At 58.4% G+C, this 24,778-nt stretch overlaps 1 protein-coding gene across 1 annotated transcript; it reads right to left on the reverse strand.

The window, feature by feature from the left end:
• Window positions 1–7,394: 7,394 nt before the first annotated feature.
• On the reverse strand, window positions 7,395–16,564 carry LOC308234429 (pepsin F-like; the record flags this gene model as incomplete). Its single annotated transcript, XM_080642087.1, has 9 exons — window positions 7,395–7,544; window positions 8,527–8,625; window positions 8,714–8,858; window positions 10,198–10,314; window positions 12,204–12,403; window positions 14,017–14,135; window positions 14,225–14,342; window positions 15,075–15,225; window positions 16,512–16,564. 9 exons carry the CDS (start codon window positions 16,562–16,564, stop codon window positions 7,395–7,397), a joined length of 1,152 nt encoding a protein of 383 aa, XP_080498213.1.
• Between the last annotated feature and the right edge of the window lie 8,214 nt (window positions 16,565–24,778).

A 24,778-nucleotide genomic window follows, 5' to 3' on the forward strand; every position in this document is an offset into this window, starting at 1 on the left:
GAGCCTTAACAAGCAATCACCAGGGATCTGAGGCTATGCTCTCCCCCGCCCCCATGGGGCTTGACAGGGGACCTCAGACTGCACCCCCCACCCAACAGGCCTTGACGGGGATCCTCAAGGTGTGCTCCCCGTCCTGGTGCTGGGCTCGGGGATCTCAGGCTGCTCCCTGTGCCCCAGCACCAGGCCGGGGGACCTCAGGCTGCGCCCCCAACTCTGCAGGGCTTGACGGGGGGACCTCAAGGTGCGCTTTCTGTCCTGGTGCTGGGCTAGGGGACCTCAGACTGCTCCCTCCTCCCCAGCGCCAGGCTGGGGGACCTTAGGCCGCGCCCCCCACCCGGTGGGGCTTGACGGGACCTCAGGCTGCCCTCCGTGCACCAGCAGTGGGCCAGGGAACCTGAGGCTGCGCACCCCTGCCTGGCTGGGCTTGACAGGGGACCTCATGCCGGGCCACTCCCAGCGGGGCTTGATGGGGGACCTCAAGGTGCACCCCCAGTGCTGGGTTAGGGGAACTCAGGCCACGCCCCCGCTCAGTGGGACTTGATGGGGGACCTGAGGCTGCGCTCCCCTCCTGGTGCTGGGCTCGTGGACCTGAAGCTGCACCCCACCGCCAGGTGGTGCTTGACTGGGGACCTCAGTCCATGCCCTCCACCAAGCAGGGCTTGATGGGATATCAGGCTGTGTCCCCCACCTGGCGGGGCTTGACGGAGGACCTCAAGGCATGCCCTATGCCCCGGTCTGGGCTGGTGGTCTCAGGCCACGCCCTCCGTACTGGTGCTGGGCCAGGGGACCTGAGGCTATGCACCCTTGACAAGTGTGGTCTGGATCTAGCCCAATGAGCCAGGGAGGGGGGCAGCAGGGTCTGGATCTCAGGCAATTTTGAGGTGCATGTGGATGGGAAAGGACTTGACTCTGGGTCCTGTGGTAAGACCCAGACTCTGACAGGAGGAAGGTATTCATATACATTTTACTAATTTTCTTTCATCTTTGACACCTCTATTATAGAGAAAGGGCAAATAGCAATATTAAATTATTTCCTCTAATTAATCCCCTTTTAATGTGCACGAATTTCATGCACCGGACCACTAGTTTCAACATATGTGTCCATTTTCTGACCCTGATTTGAATAAATAAGCTGTTCAAAGACATTTTTTGAGAGGGTCAAAAAGATTTCAGCACAGACTAGATCTTAGGTGAGATTGGAGTTGTTAATTTTGTTTGAGGTGAAAAAGCATTGTGGGCCTATACAGAGTGCCCCCCAAAAATATATGCCCATGTTACCAGCTGGTAGCTCCGTTGTGAAAATGAAATGCACTTTAATAAACACTGCCTTTATCATTATTCAAAGCATGAGCTTACATCTTGGACGGACACCTGTGTATTCTGTGGAGTGATGCCCTCTGCTGATACTATCACAGCAAAACGAATAAAGGGTAAAGGCCTGGAAGTGAGGGTCTAGAGAGAAGGGATGTGCATAGCTGCTGTGCATCGCGCGGTGTCCCCCCTCCAAGTCATGTTGGAGCCTCACTCCCAAAAGGATGCAACAGGTGACAGGGCCCCTGGGGGTGACTCGGTTGAGGTGGGGTCACGAGGGTGCCTGCCCCTGCCCCTGCCCCCCGTGATGTGAGACACAGCTGACACCAAGCTCGGCCCCTGGCAGCGGGGCTCCCGGCCTCCGGCGCTGGCAGCCTGGGCGGAGAGGAAGAACGTTGTCCGTTTGATGCTGAATGATGAAACAAAGCCTCGTGACACTCTGTTTTGAAAGCTCTTATGTTGGAAGGGACAAGAGGCTTAAACACTGTCATTTGGAGCGTCTGTCTGTATCGATGCCCCGAGGGGCCCAAGCGGAGGACGAGGCGGCCTCCAGGGCCAGTCCTCGAGCCTCACCTGCCCGTTTCCCGCTCCTCCTGAACCGGACCCACCACCCCTGGGGCTGGGCCATGGTCCAGCTGGAGAAGTGGGGAGCCACGTCAGCGCCTGGAGGTGGGAGGAATGAGGAAACGCTGAGGGAAATGGCTGCCTCTGCTCTGCCGCAGGGGGAGGCACAGGCCTGGGCAGCAGCCGCCAAGCAGTGAGCCGCGGGTCCTTGGAAGGGAAGGGGGTGCAGAGCCGAGTAACAGAGAAGGCCGCCGGCCAGGCCCCGGCCCGGGGTGGGGAAGAGGCCTGGGCAGGATGGAGCTTGGCGCCCCGTGCCACTGCGCCTCTGGCACCCTGTGCTGGGGCACCCTGTGCTGGACATGGAGGGGGTCGGCAGGTCAGTGGAGCATTAAAACCGTGCCTCATGGCTCTCGCCTTCCTGCAGGCCCGGGACCGGAGCCCTGGTGTTGGCATCCACACCGTTAGGAGAGGCGATCCCTCACCCAGCTCGGGTTTCATGGTTTGGTTTTGTTTTTAGTAAATATTTTTATTGATTTGAGAGAGGAAGGGAGAGGGAGAGAGAGATATAGAAATATCAGTGATGAGAGAGAGTTATCAATTGGTGCTTCCTGCACACCCCGGGCATGTGCCCTGACCAGGAATCGGAATGTGACCTCCTGGTCAACTACTGGGCCACCACGCCGGGCCCAGCGCGGGTTTCTATTGTAGAGCTCCCCTTCAATTGGTAGCCCCTCCGTATGACGACCCTGTCGAGCCCACCGGATCACGTGGCAGCTGTCCACGGGGCAGGCCCAGGGCTCTCCAGCTCATGATGGCAGTTACACGGCACCTGTCTGCCACCCCATCCCGCTCCAGGGCGGCAGCGCCAGGCGCTCAGGGTCCGGCCACCGGGTGTCTGGCCGTCACTGACACTCAGTGTGGAACAAGTCCAGTCTCCTGACCTGGAGACAGGCTGAGCGCCGACCTATGAACCAGGAGGTCAAGGTTCAATCCCCGATCTGGGTACATGCAGGAGGCAGCCAATCAATGATTCTCTCTCATCATTGAGGTTTCTGTCTCTTTCTCCTGCTCTGAAATAAATATTTGATTTCAGAGAGAGAGAGAGCGAGCGGGCTGGGGCACCTTGGGCAAGGCTGGGCATCACCTGGGTCCCAGCTAACGGCAGGTAGAGGTCCGGCCTCAGGGTCAGGCGCTCCTGCTGATGCCCGTGGCCACCTGTTGGGAAGGAAGAGAGGAACCAGGTTCTGCCCGGGAACGGCCACTCCTGGGCCCCAGGACCCCTCGGGGAGAGCGCACAGCACCCCTGGTCCTGCGGGTGCCGGGCTTTCGCCAGGAGCGCGAGCAAGAGGCCAGTCATCAGTGCGCTGTCACTGTGCCTCGGGCGTGGTGGGGCTGCGCCTCCAGCTTATCGGCGCGCCGGCCCAGGAGAACTCCTTGTGTTGATAGCCCTGCTCTGCCCTCAGGCTGCACGCAGCACGGAGCTGCTGTTCTGGGAGGGGGTGACGCATTGCTGGTAACTCACTCGCCAAGTGTCTGATGAGGTCACCGTGAGGGTGCCTGCGGCCTGATGCCCGGTGCGTCCAGTGTGGAAGGACAACTGGAGAAGTAGCCATTTCCTGGGCTTGGTTACCGTGGGCCTTTGCAATCGCTGTTGCCCGTCTGGAATGTTCTTCTCCCAGCGCTCTGCACGGCTGGCCCTTCTTCATATTCAGCTGTCCTTCTGCACTGCCCCCTCCTCGGTGCGGTCTGCCCTGGCCACGCTGGTCCCCGGGCACAGACCATGACTCATTTGAGGAGCCCCAGACACCGAATGCCTGTTCCCATGTGCTTTGCATGGGAGCCCCATGGGGTTGAGAATGTCCCCAATTTACAGATGAGCAAACGGAGGCTGGGGGAGTTAAATTCCCATGAGGTCATATGGCCAGTGAGTGCCTGAGAGGTGAACCCAGGTCTGCCCGACAGATTCCCTCTCTGGACCACGCTGCTGCTTGGGGGTGGAGGGCCAGGAAGTGATGCCCAGGAGAGAGCCGGGAGGAGGGGATGGGAGTTGCCAGGGTAACAGATAAGCGAGTCTCATCCATGAAAACTGTCCGTTCTTTTAGTGACACTTTTTTGTTGTTGTTTAAATTGATTTCAGAGACGAAGGGAGAGAGAGAGACACACACATCAATGATGAGAGAGAATCACTGATCGGCTGCCTCCTGCGCGCCCCCCAGTGGTGCCAAGCCCACAACCCAGGCATGTGCCCTGACCTCCGGGTTCCTAGGTGGGTGCTCAGCCCCTGAGCCACTCACCTGGGCAGACACCTCTGTCCTTTAGCGAACGATGCTTGGCGTTTTCCTGATCTTAAAAGCTGGCACTGAAAAAATAATAATAAAAGCATCAGATGAGAGGAGCGATCGCCCACGTGCTGCTCCTGGGTCTGACTGTTGTCATACACACGTTGTCTTTCTCTGCCGTGTGTGTGACGTTAGCAGTAGTTCATGCTGCGGAGGGACACACACTGCCCAAAGGTTTTCTGTAGGTTAACGCCTGGAATCTTCCCCACAGACCGAGAAGGTGGGACTGGCTTTTCCTGTCATTCTCTTAGGTGTAGTATTGGTACAGCCTGATTGAGGTGTGTTTCCCACCTCATAAAAGCCACCATTTCAGGCATGTAGTTCGGTATGATTTAGGATACTCATGGAGCTGTACGGCCATCCCATGATTTAATTTGAGAACATTTTTGATACCCCAAAAAGCAAAGCCATACACATTAATAGCCAACCTTCATTTCCAACCCTGCCCTTGCCCCAACTACAAGAGAAGATACTGTTGTTATTAATTAACTAGAGGCCCGTTGCACGAAGATTCCTGTGAGAATAGGCCTTCCTTCCCGTGGCTTCACTCCTGGCCACCCGAGAGCCTGCAAGTCCTCGCTCACGGCTGGAGTGCGGCTCCTGTAGCTTTCTCTGCCCCCGCTCTCCGCCCTTCCGCTCATAGCAGGCGCCCTGTCCTGCCCTCTGCTCCGTGCCTACGTATGCAGATTAACGCACCATATTTGTTAAGTGAATTTGCATACTCACTCCTGATTGGCTGATGGTAAGCGTGGATGTAGAGTCAATTTGCATATTTCTCTTTCAATAGTATAGATTGTTTTTTATTGCAATAAGAACATTTAACATGAGATCTATCCACTTAATATAAATTTTCTTATTCTCATCAGAGGATGTTTTTTCCATTGAATTTTAGAGAGAGTGGAAGTGGCAGAAGAAGGGAGGGTTGAGTCGGAGAAGCATTGATGTGAGAGAAACATCGATTGGTTGCCTCCCGCACATGCTGGACCGGGGTCAGCATTGAAACTGCAACTCAGGGACATCCTCCTGACTGGGAATTGAACCTGTGACCCGTCAGCGTGCAGGCCAACACTCTGACCACGGAGCCACACTGGGCAGGACTCAACAAAACTCAGCTGCACAATGGAGTATTGTTACCTATAGGCACAGTGTTCCATAACAGACCCCTAGACGCATTCACCTTGCATAACCCGCATTACTGCAATCTACCTGTTGGATAGCAGCCCCCCCCTTCCCCTCACCCTGACAGCCACCATGGCCCGCTCTGCTTCTGTGAGCCTGACGATGGAAGGCGCCTCAGGGACCTGGGCTCATAGGGTTCACCCTCTGGACTGGCTCACCGCCCTTAGCGTAAGCCCGCGGGTCCCAGCCTGCTGCCGATGGCAGGGGCTCTCCTCCTCATGGCCGAGCACTGCTCCATCGACGTCTGTGCGCGGGTCCTTCACCCACACGTCGGTGGATGGGCGCTTGCCTGTTTCCACGTGTTGGCTGTTGTGAACAACGCGGTAACGGCTCCGCAGTGCGGCTGTCTTCCAGATCCTGATTTTAATTCTTTGGGATAAAAATCCAGAAGTGGCGTTGCTTGGGGTCTCATAAAAATTCTGTGTTTCACTTTCCGAGGCATCGCCATATTGTCTCCTACAGTGGCCGCACCAGGTGACACGCACACTAACGGCACGGGCTCCACGTCTCACCGACCCGTGCTGGCGTTTGTGTCTGCGGGAGGCCACTCCCAGGTGTGGAGGGAGAGCTCATTGTGGATTTCATTTGTGTTTCCCTGATGACTAATGAGGGAGGAGCTATTCTTAGCTCTGAATTACAGAATAGAAAACAGTCGTCCAGAGTGAGCTGACCTAAGGTCACAGGACCGGTCACAGGACTGTACTTATTGGGGCCCTACTATGCGCCTGGTATGTACGCGTCAGAGCTGGGACTTGAACCCGGACCAGAGAGCCCTGGGCTCTGCTTGGCTGTGCTGCGCGGCCCTGTATTCCAGGCGCTTCGTGAACCTGTAACCCTGCTGTTTCGGATTGTGTCCTTTTCTCCTAATGTCCTATTAGAATGCTCTCATAGCATTCAACCTTCTTCTAAAACACGGCTGTGCGGGGTGGCGGAGTTGGAGGGGCAGCCACAAATTCTCCTGTCACCCACAGCCGCCGTCGCCATCCTACGGTCCGGGCCACTTGTGGTCCCTGAAGCCGAAAGGTTGGCGACCCCTGAGTCCTACAGCATCCTCTGCTCTTCTGGGGACCGCCCCACCCAGCTCCAGCCAGTGGTTCTGGAGGAAACTGTCAATCACCATCCAGCGCGGGGCGGGTGGGGGGGCTGTGACCAAGTAGAGCCAATCATAGCGCCCCATGCCTGCCACATGACTGGTCCAGGGCTGGACACATGACCTGAGGTGGACCCATCAGACCCCTTCCCGGTGCCCTGCTCATTTCCAAGCCTTCGGGATGTCAAAGGCTGGAGGGGGGAGCCGGTGGCAGAGCCCTTCGCCTGGAGCAGGCTGCCAAGAGAAGGCTGGCAGGAGAAGAATCAAAGGTGACGGAAGGGCAGAGGCAGAGGGAGGAGACACAGTGGGCTGGTGGGTTTTGATTTCTTGGGCGCAGCCACCACGCTCTGCGGACCTGCTGTGGTTCCGCATTCTGGGTCCTGGGCGTCCCGGTTTGGGTCCTTTCCGATTAAGCCACTGGGAGTCGGGATCCCTCCCTGTTGGTCCAGAGGAGATTCCAGAGCCCTGCCTGCCTCTGAGGCACTTCCCAGACCCAAGCAGAGGCACCATTCCTATGAGCACCATTGAAAATGACACCGTTTATTAAAAATCAATGTTTTTAAAAAATCAATGTTTTTATGATTTTTTAAAGGGAGAGAAAGGGAGAGAGAAACATCATGAGAGAGAAACATCGATGGACTGCCTATTGCATGCCCCCTCCTGGGGATCGAGCCTGCAACCTCATGGACATGTGCCCTGACCAGGAATGGACCCGGTGACCTCTGAGTGCGTGGGACGAGGCTCAATCCACTGAGCCACACCGCTGGCGCAAATGAGGTCCTTCCTTTTCTAGTGAGAAGCGGGCGTGGCAAAGCCCCAGACACAGCTGTAGCGGGGTCCCCTGGGCGGGGACACAGGGAGTGTGTGAGTCCTTGGGGCGGGCCGGCGGCCTCCAGGAGCAGCGCCCACGTCTATGCCATCGCAGGAGCCAAGCCGATCGTGTTGTTGGCCCGATTGAAGACGGTGAAATAGAGCCGCAGGAACACGTCCCCCAGGATCCAGCGACTGGAGCCGTCCCGGGTGTGGATGTCCAAGTTGGGGTAGCACATGCCCGTCCGCTTCTGCAGGGGAGGAAGCACAGCCCTCAGCCGCCCTCGCAGGCCGTCTCCCATCGGGCCTGGCGGCATCTTTATCCCACCTTCCCCTGCGCCCTCCCCTCGGCTCTTTGCTCTGAGAGATTCCCCCCCTGTTCCCCTTGACCCCGCTCGTCCTCCAAGACTGAGCCCAGCGCCTGGACAGCCTTCCCGGCCCATACCCCCTCCTTGGCACTGCCGCTGCTTGGGGAGTCTTCCCCAGGGCTCCCTGTGTCTTCATCCTCCGCACACGGGCCTATGGGTGCCCCTGGCATGGCTCCCCGAGTCCCTGCAGGGTTCGGGCTGAGAGATTTTCAGTTGCTCTCTCCGTGGGCTGCCCCACCCCTCCTCGGTACACCGTGGGGAACCGGCACTTCTTGAGCCTCGACTATGTGCCAGTCACTGCCCGGTCACTGCGGACCTTTGTCCATGTCAGCGTCTCACCACCCCACAAAGGGGGGCTTGCTCCCCATTTCTCAGACAGGGAACTGGGCCTAGCAGGGGCATTTGCACCCTAGGACTAGGGTGAACATATGATCTATCACCCAAGTCAGGCCACTTGGAGATGGGAGGGAATACAGTGCCTGATTAAAGGGGGACACCGGGACTGTCCCCAGCCAACCCCACTGTCCCTACTCTTTGCCTGACTCCGGGGTACTGCCTACGTTTCCTGTCCATTGGTCCGAGTGCCCGGGTTGAACGGACGCTCTCTAAGGGCGAGGCCATTAGCGCGCCCTCTCTGGAGCCCGGCCCCGAGCCAGTAGGGAAGGCCGCTCGGAGTTCTCCGAGGGCAATGGGTGCCAGACCCCATTCTATCAAGAGGCTGTGCTGTGGGAGGTGCCCTCCCAGCCAGGGCTGCCTGGCAGCATCTGCAATGGCATGGCCTGGCCTCCAGGGGGCCTCTCCGAGCCATGGCCCCAAGGTCCCTCCAGTCCCAGATCTGAGAGCAGCCCCCAGGACGGGCCCTCACCCTCCGGATGTAGGCGCTAGCTGGCACTGGGTACGCGACGCCATTGATGGTGAAGACGATGTCAGGCAGGCTGTGGATGGCATCGCAGCTAACGACGTACTGTCAGAGAGAAAGGGAGAGGGAGGGTGGCCCTGCGGGTCCTTCTGTGCGTGGGGAGCTCGGGGTGACCCTGGCCGTGACCCCTCACCTTGCCGGTGCTGATGGCCTGGGCACTGATGTTCCTCAGAATGTTGAGGATGGGGTTGGTTGGGCCAATCACCAGCGAGGCCCCAGTATCAAAAATGGCCTGGCAGCTGCTGGGACAGGCCACGACCTTCCCGTCCATGGAGATGCTGAGGGACAGAGCAGGCGCCAGGGTCACTCGTGGCCTCTCCCACCGTGGCCCCTCCCGCCGCCTGCAGAACAGCCTGCAGCTCCCGCTGGCCTCTGTCTCCCTGTATTCCGGCCACACTGACCTTCCTGGGCTTCCTCTCAGGTCTGAATGCATTGTGCTGTTTGTGCCCCAGGGCCTTTGCACGCGCTGTCACCCTTCCTAGACCCACCCCTGCCCCTTTGTCTGGCTGATCTCTCCTGACCTCCAGGGTCCAGATCAATCATCACTTTTTCAGGGAACTGTTCCCCCCAGATTAGATCAGGCCCCTCTCCTCCCCCAGACTAGACCCGCAGAGCCTTCCTGGTTTCCAGGGTGCATCGGGGTGGGAACCCCGATTGCTGTGATGTGGTCGCTCACAGGTGTCTGCCCTCCTAGTCGCGGGAGCAAGCTGTGCCCTCTGCCCCTTCAGCGCCCATGCCCAGCGCACAGACATGCTCGACAGTGTTTGCCGAGGGAATGACGGCGCGTGAAGGAATGAGGTCACCGCGAGACACGACCTGCTGTCCCACCGGTTATGAAGGCCACACGGTAAAGACGTAGGTTCCCGGGAAGCACGTACTCGGAGACGTGGGAGGGAGTGTTATTCCCCCCCTGCCTCACCCCCTCTCCCCCCAGGCTCCTGGCCAGGCGATGCCTGAGCCGGCCCAGTGCGCGGGACGTGGGCCCCGAAGCACAGTTAAGCTTCTGTCTGACAGTCTTACACGCCCCCCATCAGTGATCGTCCCCGGTTCTCAGCCACCCGGGTCCCCGCTTTCCGGTGCTCTCGGTCACATCTCCTGCCCATTGGCCCCCTTGGGGTGGGAGGGGGTCCCGCTGTGTGATTTGCTTTCAGGACTTAGGATGGCGCCCATGTGTCTCCAGCCCGGGGGTGTGGGGGGTTCTCCTAGGCGGAGCGGCCTCCCGCTTGCCCAGCTCCCGTTTTCACGCTGGCGCCCCGAGTGCTGGGAACCCCTCTGGTCCGGCGACCTGGGATGTCCCTGTTCAGAAGGTGGAATTCTCCTTGACCCCTTCTCACTGCGCATGCCCCGGTCTGGGGGGTGCAGCCCCCCCTCGCTGCCCCAGCCACCGCCCTGACGGCTCGGTCCCGGGTCTGTCCCTCTCCTGCTGCTCCGTGACGCGGCCGATCCGTTTCTCTGGTCAGGACCCTGGTCAGGGCGATTATGAGCCCATGTTGGTGAGCGTGCCTGTGCGTTACTCGGTGTCTGTATGAGTCCGTGTGTCTGTGTCTGCATGTGCGTGTGCATGTGCAGGTGCGGCTGTCACTGGCGTGGCCCTCAACAGGGCATGGGGGGGCTTACCTGTCCACAGTGACCTGCCAGTAGCCCTGCTCGCTCACCGGCACCCACTGGAGCTCGCCCCGGTAGTAGGAGTGGTCCACGCCGCCAAACATCACCACGCTGCCGTTCTTCTTGTTGCTGGGGGTGGAGGTGGGGGAGGTGCTCTTCTGAGGGGAGGACGGTGGGTGGCGTTTCTGCACCTCAGTGAGCGAGGGGTGCACTGACCAGCGGCCACCCAGCCACACAGCACAGGGCCCCTCGGAGCAGGCACTGCTGGGACCTCCACTAGACTGATAGGAACTGGGCAGGGGGGTGAGCACAGCCCAAGTCAGTCTCCTGGCTACTGGGGAGCAAAGCCAAGGTTTGAACTTGAGATTCTGGCTGCGCTTTGGCCACCGACCTCTCTGAAGCCGGTCAGGTCCCCGCCCCCCCCCCCAACTCAAGCCCTCGAGGCGCGGCCGGAGGCTCAGGGGCCCAGGCAGACACTCAGGCTCCCCCAGGCTGGCACACAGGCCTGGGACATGCCACACACGGCGCGCACGCTCACTGGGGCCCCACGGCCTGCTTCCCCGTCCTGAAACCTCTCGTAATTTTTTGAACAAGAGGCCCCACATTTTCGTTTTGCACTGGTTTTGAGGTGCAGCCTCCGGTCCCGGGCTCGGGAAAACCTGGCTGAGGGGAAGGAAACACCCCTGCCCACCTCCCCCTCCGGCTGCGTCGAAGCGGTCAGCACATCCCGTGGCCTTTCCCTTCTCCCTGAGTCCTGACTCCTCCACGGCTCCCCCCTTTCCCACCTCCCTGGTCCAGCTCCTGCTCTCTCTCTCCAAAGAGGCTGAGCAGCCTCGTCCCTGGCCTCCCTGCCTCCTCTCTGATCCATCATTCTCCAGCCAGCACCTGGGGGAGCTTTCAGAAACATTGGTGGGATCAGGTCTGCTCCCTGCCTAGACCGCTGCCAGAGGCCTCCACTCCCACCTAAAACAAAGCCCTGGGCGGCCGTGCCCCTGCCTGCCCTCGGCCTACCTTCCCTCCCTCCCTCCCCGCTCCAGGCACACTGCCCTGCTGGTCCTCTATTGCCCCTGGGCCTCCTCCCCCATCACCAGGCCTCGTGCAGAGAGGTCCCAGCCCTGCCCGTCGGACACCACGCTCCCACCTCTGTGGTTCTGTCACCGCTTTTTACCGCTTTCCCACAGCCAGTCTCCACCCGAATGTGAGATGTTTCCTCTTATCTACTTTCTGGCTCCGTGTGGGCCTCTCTTCCCTCTCAGCTGTCTGTGTCAAGTGCACAGAGCAGTACCCAGCGCATAGTAGGAGCTCAATGGATATTTGTTAAACGGCTCACCTCCTTGACTCGGTACAAACACCCCAGAGGCTCAGCACATGCTGCAGAGGCTGGAGCTCAGGCCCCACAGAGCCCACAGCCTCACCCACACTCCGCATCCTGCACACGGTCTGCCCGCCGGGTCCCTCCGGCCTGTGTGCTCCCTCCACCCGCTCTACACCCTCAGCCCGTCAGGGAGGGTAGCCTTTCCAGTGCCGGCCCAGGACTGGAGACCTGCTGATGGCTTGACCACCCGCCACAGGGGACGGCCCCGCTGCCGAGTTCGAGTCCCACCACGACCAGTGTGTGTCTGGGTAATATTGTGCAAAGCTCCTCTCTGAGCCTCAGTTCCTCAGTTTCCCCGTTCTTCCAAGGAGGGACTAGAAGTACAGGGGTCGGCAAACTTTAAAAAATGCTAGATTGTGCCCTAGCTGGTTTGGCTCAGTGTACACAGCATTGGCCTGCGGACTGAAGGGTCCCGGACCCTTCCATTGTATCACAGAAGCAGCCGCAGACAGGATGGGACTGAAGGAGCAGGGCTGTGTTCCAGTAAAACTTCATTCATAAAAGCAGGTGGCGGCCACATGTGGACGGGGGCCACTATTTGCTGACCCTGGACTAGAGTGCCCTCAGGAAGCGGGGGGCGGTCATCTACCGTTTCTGAGGCGCCTGAAGGCATCCGGGGAGGGGCGTGCCCAGCCAGGCTTACCTGCTCAGGTAGAAGGCGAAGAGGTTCTCAGATATGAGGCTTTGGTTCCACATGCTGTCGAAGACCGGGGTGGTGTTCATGAAGGCAATGTCGGGGTAGCCCAGGCCCAGGATGCCGTCGAAGACCGCGTATTCCAAGGACACGCTGGACTCCCATAAGCTCAGGGTAAATCCCTGGGATTTGCACACAAGGTCCCCGATCTGTGGGGGAGAGGGTGGTCTCATGCGAAGGTTGGGAAGCTGAGCAGGGGCTGGGGCAGGGGGGGAAGGGGGAGTGATGCCACCAGCACCCCAGGCATCAGCTGAGGTGCGGCTGCACTGGAGGTGCCAGAGCAGCACGCACCGTGCATTGCTGAGGAGCCCAACCTTCGCCCTCCTTCCTGCTAGCAGCACCCCAGGCAGTAAAACACCCCCTTCCCCCTGCACGGCGGGGCGACTGGGGAGCGGGCCAAGCGGCTCCCCCTTGCAGGCCCCAATGAGCAGAGAGCCGGAGCGTGTAGTGTTTGGCGTTCCCGGGATCTGGTGGCAGAAACTGAGTGAATTCGCTGCGATTCCCTGTGGGTTCTGCACCCCAGGCGTACACAGGGCCGCCGAGTTCTTGTGAAAAGACTGACTGCCTGGGTTCCTCCCCACTTTGCTCAGTGGATACAGTGTTGGCCTGCGGACTGAAGGGTCCCGGGTTCGATTCCACTCACGGGCTGTGGGCTGGATCCCAGTAAGGGGCGTGTAGGAGGCAGCTGATCAATGATTCTCCCTCATCATGGATGTTTCTCTCTCTCCCTCTCCTCTCCCTTCCTCTCTGCGATCAACGAAAACAAAGGCTTCCTTGGAAACACGTGTGTGTGTGTATGTGTGCCTGTGTATGTGTGTATATGTGTGCACGTGTGTATGTATTTGTATGTATGTGGGTGCGTGCGTGTGTGTGTGTGTGTGTGTGTGTGTGAGGCACTTTGGGCAGGAAGCCCAGTTTTTCTTAGATTCTCAGAGGCCCCCAAAGTAAGAGCTTTTACTCAGGCCGTCCTGCACCCGTGGCCCTGCTTCCCTGCCCTGGTGTCTGGAGCCCTCGGCAGGCCCCGACACCCCCATCCGTTCTCCCCTCTCCCGGAAAATCCCCCACAGCTGCCGAGCCCTGACTCGCACCCCCGCTGTGCTGCTCCCGGTGTGGGCCGTGGGCAGGCCCTCCCCTCTCCCTCGGGTCCCTGCTCTGCATGCAGGTAGCAGTAGCGCCTCCCCCTGGGGGTGTTGCAGGATTGGACCCATTGTTACCAGGACGTGCCCAGCACCGTGCCTGGCACCATCTGGGAATGTAACAGTGGGTTTTCCCCCGGCTGGCGGGGCTCAGTGGCTGAGCGAGGACCTACGAACCAGGAGGTCACGGTTCGATTCCGGTCAAGGGCACATGCCAGGGTTGTGGGCTGATCCCCAGTGGGGCCTGCAGCAGTTAGCCGGTCAGTGATTCTCTCTCATCATGGATGTGATTCTCCCTCCCTCTCCCTTCCTCTCTGAAATTAATAAAAATGTATATTTAAAAAACAAATAAAAATGGATTGGCCCTCACCTCTCCTGCTCCCAGCAAAACCAGCCTCGAGCTCACCACGGGCAAGAGCTGGAAATGCCCGCCTCTCGTGCCATGACCGCTCGCTGGCCTGGCCAATCGGGGGCTTGTCTGCACGGCGCTGTCTCCCCAAGGCAGACGGCCAGCCGCTGGGGGACTCTGGGGGAGACGGTGCGTCCAGCTGACCCTGGATCTGGTGCCGTGAGCAGTGAGCAGAGGTCGCCAGGCCCCGCCCGGCCGCAGCCCCGCTCCCACTCACCCGCACGTCGTCGAAGCCCAGTAACCCTGTCACGTTGCCGGACCCGTACTGCATGTCGATTTGCAGGTATGTGCTCTGGAAGGTTGACGACCACCAAGGTTTGAAGGTTTTGTGTGTCACTGCGGATTCAGAGTGAGTGTTCTTCAACTGCCAGAGCCTGGGCAGGGCCGGGGGCCGGGGTGTTGGCCGCGAGGGTGCGGGCACTCACCACAGGCGGGACTGGAGCAGAAGATGGAGGGCACCCACAAGTCAGCCGAGCCCGTGTCAAACATGACCTTGAACTTCTGAGGGGGCGTTCCAATGCTGATGGTGCCAACGTAGTACAGCTGCCGGGCGGGGAGGGCGGTTAGGGCATCCCTGTCTCCTGGAAATGCTTTCCCACCACCCCACCACACAGCCACGGCTCAGGCGGTGCCTTCATTTGAAAGTTTCCCTCTTTCCCTGCCGCTCTCTAAATCCTCGCAGCCTTCACGGCCCAGCTGGCCTGCTCCCTCCTCCGGGAAGCCCTCCCAGGTCACCCAGGCCACTGTCTCCCAGCTCAGCGCCGGTGATGTCACTATCACAGGCGGCCCTTTCATTTGGCGTTTATCTTCTTGCAGAATAGGCCAGACCCTCTGTGGTCGGCAGCCATAACCACACTGCTGGCGTTTTCTACCTCCCACACTGCAGGGGCTCAGGGACGCTTTGCTGGGGGCGTTCTCGGGGCTGCGGAGGCTGAGCGTCCTCTGCCTGGGGTGTCAAACTGCAGTCCCCGCGGAGGCAGCGGTGCGTCTTGTTCAGAAGGAACAGAATCTGCCCAACCCGCACCTGGTCCGCAGGGCCCAGCGACGTGTCCTTGGCCCCAGATGGATGTCTGCCTGCCGCCTGACCAGCGCTGGACTCGGTCAGCACAGACCAAGAGCCGAGGGGGGAGTGGTTCTCCCCGGGGTGGGACCCCTACTCTCCAGCTTTGCTGCCTGCAGGAGCCCTGCCCCCCCTCCTGGCCCCCACCCCTGGGAGACCCCCAGTGCTCGGCCAGCACCTCGGGAAGGCTGCGGGCTGCGCCCCGCCACACTCACGTCCAGGTAGTTCCTCATGGGTTCGAAAGTGACGCCCTCCCTGCTCAGGAACTTGTAGGCGTGGCTGTAGGGGTGCCGCTGGAGGTAGCCTTTCAGCAGGTCCTTCTCGTGCAGGCTCTCCCGCATGGACTTGACCTTCGTCAGAGGGATGCTTCCGGGAAAGACAACAGATAAGACAGCAGCTCCCCACCCTGAGGCTCAGTGTGGCCGCCAAGCCTGGCGTTGGAGCCGCACCGCGTCTTCCCCGAGGGTGTTCACAGGCCATCTTATGCGGGGCAGGCCGCCCAGCAAACGCAGGCAAAGGCCGGACAGTGGGCCCAGGTCTGAGCGCAGGGCCTGTTGCAGCCCCGGGGAAGCCACATGCCCGTGCGGAGCCTCCGTTTCCCCATCGTAAAGAAGTGGGGTGAGGACAGGCCTCCCACGGGGTGTCTGGGGCTTTGAGGGAGAGGATGGACCGAAGGCCCCTGACCGAGGGAACAGCCAGTGCTGTCGCCATTGTCATCTGACCGGCTCCCTGTCCAAGAAGCCCTGGAGGGAGCGCAGTGGTGATCACCCACTTTTAAAGGGAGGAACCTGAAAGGCAGGGGTTCGTGACCTGGCTGTGGCCACCTGCTCATTAAGGCAAAACTGGGCCCCGGGGGACCCCTCCGGGCCCTTCTCCAGGGTCAGGCAGAGGGGAGGCTGGAGGTGGGCGAGGGAGCCGGGAGATGGGGAAGACATTAGGGAAACCAGAGGACAGGGGAGCAGGCAAGAATCTAAACTGAATGAAAAACCCACGGAATTCCGCCTACAGAGACATCGGAAGAGACCGAGAGATAGAAGAGAGAGATACAGGTAGAGACACGCGCACACGGAGAGGAGGGAGAGCGGGGAGGAGAGTGAGCAGCAAATGGGAGAGAAATGCTGTCCCCAACGGGACCACCCACACAGCGGCTCAGGTGGTGTCATAGCAATCCTGGGGGCACCATCCACATGGCAGCCTGGCGTTGTGGAACCCGCAGACCTGTCCCTGGACCCCTGGCCCCACAGTGCACGTGGCTAGCTACTCATCAATGCATGGAGAAGTGGCCCTGTCAGTGTTGCTCAGTGGATAGAGCGTCCACCTGCTGACCGTAGGGTCCCGGGTTCCAGTCCGGTCAAGGGCATGTACCTCGGTTGCAGGCTCCTCCCTGGCCCAGGCCCTGGTCAGGGCTCGTGCAGGAGACAACCAATCAATGTGTGTCTCTCACATCGATGTTTCTCTCTGTCTCTTCCCTTCCCTTCCACCCTCCCTAAAATTCAATGGGAAAATACCTCCGGTGAGGATTAACAAAAATAAAAATAAAAAAATACAGCGAGACGCGGATGAATCACCATGTTCCCTTGTCCACCCCTGGGCGGTCGAAGGATAAGGGGACAATGAGAGAGAGGCCGGGAGGGAGCTGTCCCCATACTCACGTGACCAGGCACTCAGAGAGGGCCAGGAGGCTGAGGAACACGATCCACCTCATCGTGCGTTCTTCCCCACGTCGAGTCCTCTAGAAGGCTCAGGTTTGGAGCGTGCGGGGATGGGCCAGCGCTGCCGATATATACGCTCTGACCTTCGCTCACGATCCACTGGGAGGGCTGCTGATGGCCCCGATAAAACACTGCAATCCTCCCGATAAGATCTTGATTCCCATCAGCGCTACAAACCTCCTGATAAGATCTTGATTCCCATCAGCATTCCGGATTGGGCGGCCGGGCGGGGCAAAGACTCAGAAAAAGTTCGGAATACAGAGATCTGTATCGTAATCTCTTCCTTGGGGAATGGCTGGAGGACAAACCCAAACCACATGACCTTCACAGGAGTGGGGAGACATGTGCTCCCTCGGAGGTAGAGCATGCTAATCCTATCAAATAACCCTATCTAATAAAGAGGGAATATGCTAAGTGACCATCACTCCGTCACAAAGATGGCTGCACCCACAGCTGAGGCCAAGTTCCCATCAGGAGCCTTAAGGAGCAATCACCAGGGATCTGAGGCTACGCCCTCCCCCTCCCCTGTGGGGCTAAAAAGGGGACATCAGGTCGCACCCCCACCTGGCAGGGCTTCACGGGACCTCAGGCCGAGCCTCTCACCCTGACATCAGGCTGGGGGACCTCAAGTCACACCCACCGCCCCAGTGCCAGGCCAGGGGACCTGAGGCTATGCCCTCTCCAGCCCCCATGCAGCTTGACAGGGAACCTCAGGCTGTGTCCCCCACCCGGCGGGGCTTGTCAGGTGACCTCAAGGCACACCCCCCGCCCTGGTTTGTGTGGAGAACCTCAGTCCACGCCCCCTGCCCTGGCGCCGGGCCAGGGGACTTGAGGTTATAGGGCACAGCAGCCTTGGGAGATCCCATCCTGCACCCCTAGGGGAGCGGGGGGCTAAGCCCAGGTTGGCAGCCAAAGCCCAGGTTAGCAGTTCGTCGTGAATGGGTGAACGGGCCGCACCGGGACCCGCAGCCCACGCCCAGCACCTGTCGGGCCGCAGCCAGGGAGGCCGTGCCTCTGGACGCCTGCGTCGGGAAACGTGTGGCCCCACCGAGAGGCAGTCCAAAGAAACGGTTCCATCGCGCGTCCTGGCCTCACGGCCCGTTTTCTGGAACCCCACAGCTCAGCGGGGTCGGCCCCTCTGTCCTCATGGCGCGTACACTGCTTCCCAACACACCGCGGAACACCGAAAACATGCATTTGCTGATCTGACATAAAAAATAGGTACGATTTTGACTCGCCCACAACGACGGCTGCTTTGTTGGCTGCTGTAATTTTGTAACCTGACCATCTAGGAAAAGGCGTCCGTGCTCCCGAAATGATGGTATTAGTCAGGTTCTGTGCTTTATTGGGGGGTTCACATTTTACACGTTCTTGTTGCGCCGGTTGAAATCGCTGACACAGATAAAGGTACAAGGAAGCAATCATTTAAAACCATTCCTTGAGACATTCTTCAGGTCAACAACCCCACCCCCCTCCACCTTTCAAACAAGTAAAGGCCATCAAAAAGGGGGGGGGCTGTTACTTATTATAAATATTCAGAAACAACAGCCATTTCAACACGTGTGTCCATTTTCTAGATCCTGATTTGAATAAATAAGCTGTTCAAAGACATTTTTTGAGAGAGTCAGGAAGATTTCAGCACAGACTAGATCTTAGGTGAGACTGGAGTTGTTAACTTTGTTTGGGGTAAAAGAGCATTGTGGGTCTATACAGAGTGCCCCCCCAAAACGTATACACGCGTTACCAGGTGGCAGCTCCGTTGTGAAAATGAAATGCACTTTAATAAACACTGCCTTTATCACTATTCAAAGCATGAGCTTACATCTTGGACGGACACCTGTGTATTCTGTGGAGTGATGCCCTCTGCTGATACTATCACAGCAAAACGAAGAAAGGGTAAAGGCCTGGAAGTGAGGGTTAGAGAGAAGGGATGTGCATAGCTGCTGTGCATCGCACGGTGTCCCCCCTCCAAGTCATGTTGGAGCCTCACTCCCAAAAGGATGCAACAGGTGACGGGGCCCCTGGGAGGTGACTCGGTTGAGGTGAGGTCACGAGGGTGCCTGCCCCTGCCCCCCACAATGTGAGACACAGCTGACACCCAGCTCGGCCCCTGGCAGCGGGGCTCCCGGCCTCCGGCGCTGGCAGCCTGGGCGGAGAGGAAGAACGTTGTCCGTTTGATGCTGAATGATGAAACAAAGCCTCGTGACACTCTGTTTTGAAAGCTCTTATGTTGGAAGGTACAAGAGGCTTAAACACTGTCATTTGGAGCGTCTGTCTGTATCGATGCCCCGAGGGGCCCAAGCGGAGGACGAGGCGGCCTCCAGGGCCAGTCTGCGAGCCTCACCTGCCCGTTTCCCGCTCCTCCTGAACCGGACCCGCCACCCCCAGGGCTGGGCCGTGGTCCAGCTGGAGAAGTGGGGAGCCACGTCAGGGCCTGGAGGTGGGAGGAATGAGGAAACGCTGAGGGAAATGGCTGCCTCTGCTTTGCCGCAGGGGGAGGCACAGGCCTGGGCAGCAGCCGCCAAGCAGTGAGCCGCGGGTCCTTGGAAGGGAAGGGGGTGCAGAGCCGAGTAACAGAGAAGGCCGCCGGCCAGGCCCCGGCCCGGGGTGGGGAAGAGGCCTGGGCAGGATGGAGCTCGGTGCCCCGTGCCACCGCGCCTCTGGCACCCTGTGCTGGGGCACCCTGTGCTGGACATGGAGGGGGTCGGCAGGTCAGTGGAGCATGAAAACCGTGCCTCATGGCTCTCGCCTTCCTGCAGGCCCAGGACCGGAGCCCTGGTGTTGGCATCCACGCCGTAAGGAGAGGCGATCCCTCACCCAGCTCGGGTTTCATGGTTTGGTTTTGCTTTTAATAAATATTTTTTTTTTATTTTTAAAGATATTTTTATTAAGGTATTATATGTGTACATACCTTACCATTGCCCCCCCCACCCCACTCCCATACATGCCCTCAACTCCCAATGTTTTGCATCCGTTGGTTACTCTAGTATGCATGCATATAAGTCCTTCGGTTGATCTCTTATTTCCCCCACCTCTCCCTAACCTTCCCGCTGTAATTTGACAGTCTGTTTGATGCTTTACTGCCTCTGTATCTATCTTTTTGTTCATCAGTTTATAATGTTTTTTATTATCCACAAATGAGTGAGATTATTTGGTATTTTTCTTTCATTGACTGGCTTAATAAATACTTTTATTGATTTGAGAGAGGAAGGGGGAGAGAGAGAGAGAGAGAGAGAGAAACATCAGTGATGCGAGAGAGTCATCAATTGGCTGCTGCCTGTGCGCCCCGGGCATGTGCCCTGACCAGGAATCGGACCGTGACCTCCTGGTCCACAGGTCGACGGTCAACCACTGGGCCACCACGCCGGGCCCAGTGCGGGTTTCTATTGAAGAGCTCCCCCTCCACTGATAGCCCCTCCGTATGAAGACCCTGTCGAGCCCACCGGATCACGTGCAGCTGTCCACGGGGCAGGCCCAGGGCTCTCCAGCTCATGATGGCAGTTACACGGCACCTGTCTGCCACCCCATCCCGTTCCAGGGCGGCAGCGCCAGGCGGTCAGGGTCCGGCCACCGGGTGTCTGGCCGTCACTGACACTCAGTGTGGAACAAGTCAAGTCTCCTGATCTGGAGACAGGCTGAGCGCAGACCTATGAACCAGGAGGTCACGGTTCAATCCCCGATCAGGGAACACGGAGGCAGCCAGTCAATGATTCTCTCTCATCATTGATGTTTGTCTCTTTCTCCTGCTCCGAAATAAATATTTGATTTTAGAGAGAGCGAGAGAGCGAGCGGGCTGGGACACCTTGGGTAAGGCTGGGCAACTCCTGGGTCCCAGCTAACGGCAGGTTGAGGTCCGGCCTCAGGGTCAGGCGCTCCTGCTGATGCCCGTGGCCACCTGTTGGGAAGGAAGAGAGGAACCAGGTTCTGCCCGGGAACGTCCACTCCTGGGCCCCAGGACCCCTCGGGGAGAGGGCACAGCACCCTGGTCCTGCGGGTGCCGGGCTTTCGCCAGGAGCGCGAGCAAGAGGCCAGTCATCAGTGCGCTGTCACTGTGCCTCGGGCGTGGTGGGGCTGCGCCTCCAGCTTATCGGCGCGCCGGCCCAGGAGAACTACTTGTGTTGAGAGCCCTGCTCTGCCCTCAGGCTGCACGCAGCACGGAGCTGCTGTTCTGGGAGGGGGTGACACATTGCTGGTAACTCACTCGCCAAGTGTCTGATGAGGTCACCGTGAGGGTGCCTGCGGCCTGATGCCCGGTGCGTCCGGGGTGGAAGGACGACTGGAGAAGTAGCCATTTCCTGGGCTTGGTTACCGTGGGCCTTTGCAATCGCTGTTGCCCGTCTGGAATGTTCTTCTCCCAGCGCTCTGCACGGCTGGCCCTTCTTCATATTCAGCTGTCCTTCTGCACTGCCCCCTCCTCGGTGCGGTCTGCCCTGGCCACGCTGGTCCCCGGACACAGACCATGACTCATTTGAGGAGCCCCAGACACCGAATGCATGTTCCCATGTGCTTTGCATGGGAGCCCCATGGGGTTGAGAATGTCCCCAATTTACAGATGAGCAAACGGAGGCTGGGGGTGTTAAATTCCCATGAGGTCATATGGCCACTGAGTGCCTGAGAGGTGAAGCCAGGTCTGCCCGACAGATTCCCTCTCTGGACCACGCTGCTCCTTGGGGGTGGAGGGCCAGGAAGTGATGCCCAGGAGAGAGCCGGGAGGAGGGGATGGGAGTTGCCAGGGTAACCGATAAGGGAGTCTTGTCCATGAAAACTGTCCGTTCTTTTAGTGACACTTTTTTGTTGTTGTTTAAATTGATTTCAGAGAGGAAGGGAGAGAGAGATAGACACAACAATGATGAGAGAGAATCACTGATCGGCTGCCTCCTGCGCGCCCCCCAGTGGTGCCAAGCCCACAACCCAGGCATGTGCCCTGACGGGGAATCGAACCATGACCTCCGGGTTCCTAGGTGGGTGCTCAGCCGCTTAGCCACCCACCTGGGCAGACACCTCTGTCCTTTAGCGAACGATGCTTGGCGTTTTCCTGATCTTAAAAGCTGGCACTGAAAAATAATAATAAAAGCATCAGATGAGAGGAGCGATCGCCCATGTGCTGCTCCTGGGTCTGACTGTTGTCATACACACGTTGTCTTTCTCTGCCGTGTGTGTGACGTTAGCAGTAGTTCATGCTGCGGAGGGACACACACTGCCCAAAGGCTTTCTGTAGGTTAACGCCTGGAATCTTCCCCACAGACCGAGAAGGTGGGACTGGCTTTTCCTGTCATTCTCTTAGGTGTAGTATTGGTACAGCCTGATTGAGGTGTGTTTCCCACCTCATAAAAGCCACCATTTCAGGCATGTAGTTCGGTATGATTTAGGATATTCATGGAGCTGTACGGCCATCCCATGATTTAATTTGAGAACATTTTTGATACCCCAAAAAGCAAAGCCATACACATTAATAGCCAACCTTCATTTCCAACCCTGCCCTTGCCCCAACTACAAGAGAAGATACTGTTGTTATTAATTAACTAGAGGCCCGTTGCACGAAGATTCCTGTGAGAATAGGCCTTCTTTCCCGTGGCTTCACTCCTGGCCACCCGGGAGCCTGCAAGTCCTCGCTCACGGCTGGAGCGCTGCTCCTGTAGCTTTCTCTGCCCCCGCTCTCCGCCCTTCCCCTCATAGCAGGCGCCCTGTCCTGCCCTCTGCTCCATGCCTACGTATGCAGATTAACCCACCATATTTGTTAAGTTAATTTGCATACTCACTCCTGATTGGCTGATGGTAAGCGTGGATGTAGAGTCAATTTGCATATTTCTCTTTCATTAGTATAGATTGTTTTTTATCGCAGTAAGAACATTTAACATGAGATCTACCCTCTTAATATAAATTTTCTAATTCTCATCAGAGGATGTTTTTTCCATTGATTTTTAGAGAGAGTGGAAGTGGGGGAGGAAGGGAGGGGGCGAGTCCGAGAATCATTGATGTGAGAGAAACATCGATTGGTTACCTTCTGCACATGTTGGACCGGGGTCAGCATTGAACCTTCAACTCAGGGACATCCTCCTGACTGGGAATTGAACCTGTGACCCGTCAGCGTGCAGGCCATCACTCTGACCACGGAGCCACACTGGGCAGGACTCAACAAAACTCAGCTGCACAATGGAGTATTGTTACCTATAGGCACAGTGTTCCATAACAGACCCCTAGACGCATTCACCTTGCATAACCCGCATTACTGCAATCTACCTGTTGGATAGCAGCCCCCCCCTTCCCCTCACCCTGACAGCCACCATGGCCCGCTCTGCTTCTGTGAGCCTGACGATGGAAGGCGCCTCAGGGACCTGGGCTCATAGGGTTAGACCTCTGGACTGGCTCACCGCCCTTAGCGTAAGCCCGCGGGTCCCAGCCTGCTGCCGATGGCAGGGGCTCTCCTCCTCATGGCCGAGCACTGCTCCATCGACGTCTGTGCGCGGGTCCTTCACCCACACGTCGGTGGATGGGCGCTTGCTTGTCTCCACGTGTTGGCTGTTGTGAACAACGCGGTAACGGCTCCGCGGTGCGGCTGTCTTCCAGATCCTGATTTTAATTCTTTGGGATAAAAATCCAGAAGTGGCGTTGCCTGGGGTCTTATAAACATTCTGTGTTTCACTTTCCGAGGTATCGCCATATTGTCTCCTACAGTGGCCGCACCACGTGACACGCACACTAACGGCACGGGCTCCACGTCTCACCGACCCGTGCTGGCGTTTGTGTCTGCGGGAGGCCACTCCCAGGTGTGGAGGGAGAGCTCATTGTGGACTTCATTTGCGTTTCCCTGATGACTAATGAGGGAGGAGATATTCTTAGCTCTGAATTACAGAATAGAAAACAGATGTCCAGAGTGAGCTGACCTAAGGTCACAGGACCGGTCACAGGACTGTACTTATTGAGGCCCTACTATGCGCCTGGTATGTACGCGTCAGAGCTGGGACTTGAACCCGGACCAGACAGCCCTGGGCTCTGCTTGGCTTTGCTGCGCGGCCCTGTCTTCCAGGCGCTTTGTGAACTTGTAACCCTGCTGTTTCGGATTCTGTCCTTTTCTCCTAATGTCCTATTAGAATGCTCTCATAGCATTCAACCTTCTTCTAAAACACGGCTGTGAGGGGTGGCGGAGTTGGAGGGGCAGCCACAAATTCTTCTGTCACCCACAGCCGCCGTCGCCATCCTACGGTCCGGGCCACTGGTGGTCCCTGAAGCCGAAAGGTTGGCGACCCCTGAGTCCTACAGCATCCTCTGCTCTTCTGGGGACCGCTCCACCCAGCTCCAGCCAGTGGTTCTGGAGGAAACTGTCAATCACCATCCAGCGCAGGGGCCCTGTGACCAAGTGGGGCCAATCATAGTGCCCCATGCCTGCCACATGACTGGTCCAGGGCTGGACACAACACCTGAGGTGGACAAATCAGACCCCTCCCTGGTGCCCTGCTCATTTCCAAGCCTTCGGGATGTCAAATGCTGGGGCCGGAGTAGCAGAGCCCTTCGCCTGGAGCAGGCTGCCAAGAGAAGGCTGGCAGGAGAAGAATCAAAGGTGACGGAAGGGCAGAGGCAGAGGGAGGAGACACAGTGGGCTGGTGGGTTTTGATTTCTTGGGTGCAGCCACCACGCTCTGCGGACCTGCTGTGGTTCCGCATCCAGGGTCCCGGGCGTCCCTGTTCGGGTCCTTTCCGATTAAGCCCCTTGGAGTCGGGATCCCTCCCTGTTGGTCCAGAGCAGATTCCAGAGCCCTGCCTGCCTCTGACGCACTTCCCAGACCCAAGCAGAGGCACCATTCCTATGAGCACCATTGAAAATGACACCGTTTATTAAAAATCAGTATGTTTTAAAAAAAATCAATGTATTTATGATTTTTTAGAGGGAGAGAAAGGGAGAGAGATACATCGATGAGAGAGAAACATCGATGGACTGCCTATTGCATGCCCCCTCCTGGGGATCGAGCCCGCAACCTCATGGACATGTGCCCTGACCAGGAATGGACCCGGTGACCTCTGAGTGCGTGGGACGACGAGGCTCAATCCACTGAGCCACACCGCTGGCGCAAATGAGGTCCTTCCTTTTCTACTGAGAAGCGGGCGTGGCAAAGCCCCAGACACAGCTGTAGTGGGTTCCCCTGGGCGGGGACGCAGGGAGTGTGTGAGTCCTTGGGGCGGGCCGGCGGCCTCCAGGAGCAGCGCCCACGT

Source organism: Plecotus auritus, assembly GCF_963455305.1.
Source record: "Plecotus auritus genome assembly, chromosome: 9".
In the NCBI taxonomy this organism is placed as follows: Eukaryota; Metazoa; Chordata; class Mammalia; order Chiroptera; family Vespertilionidae; genus Plecotus; species Plecotus auritus.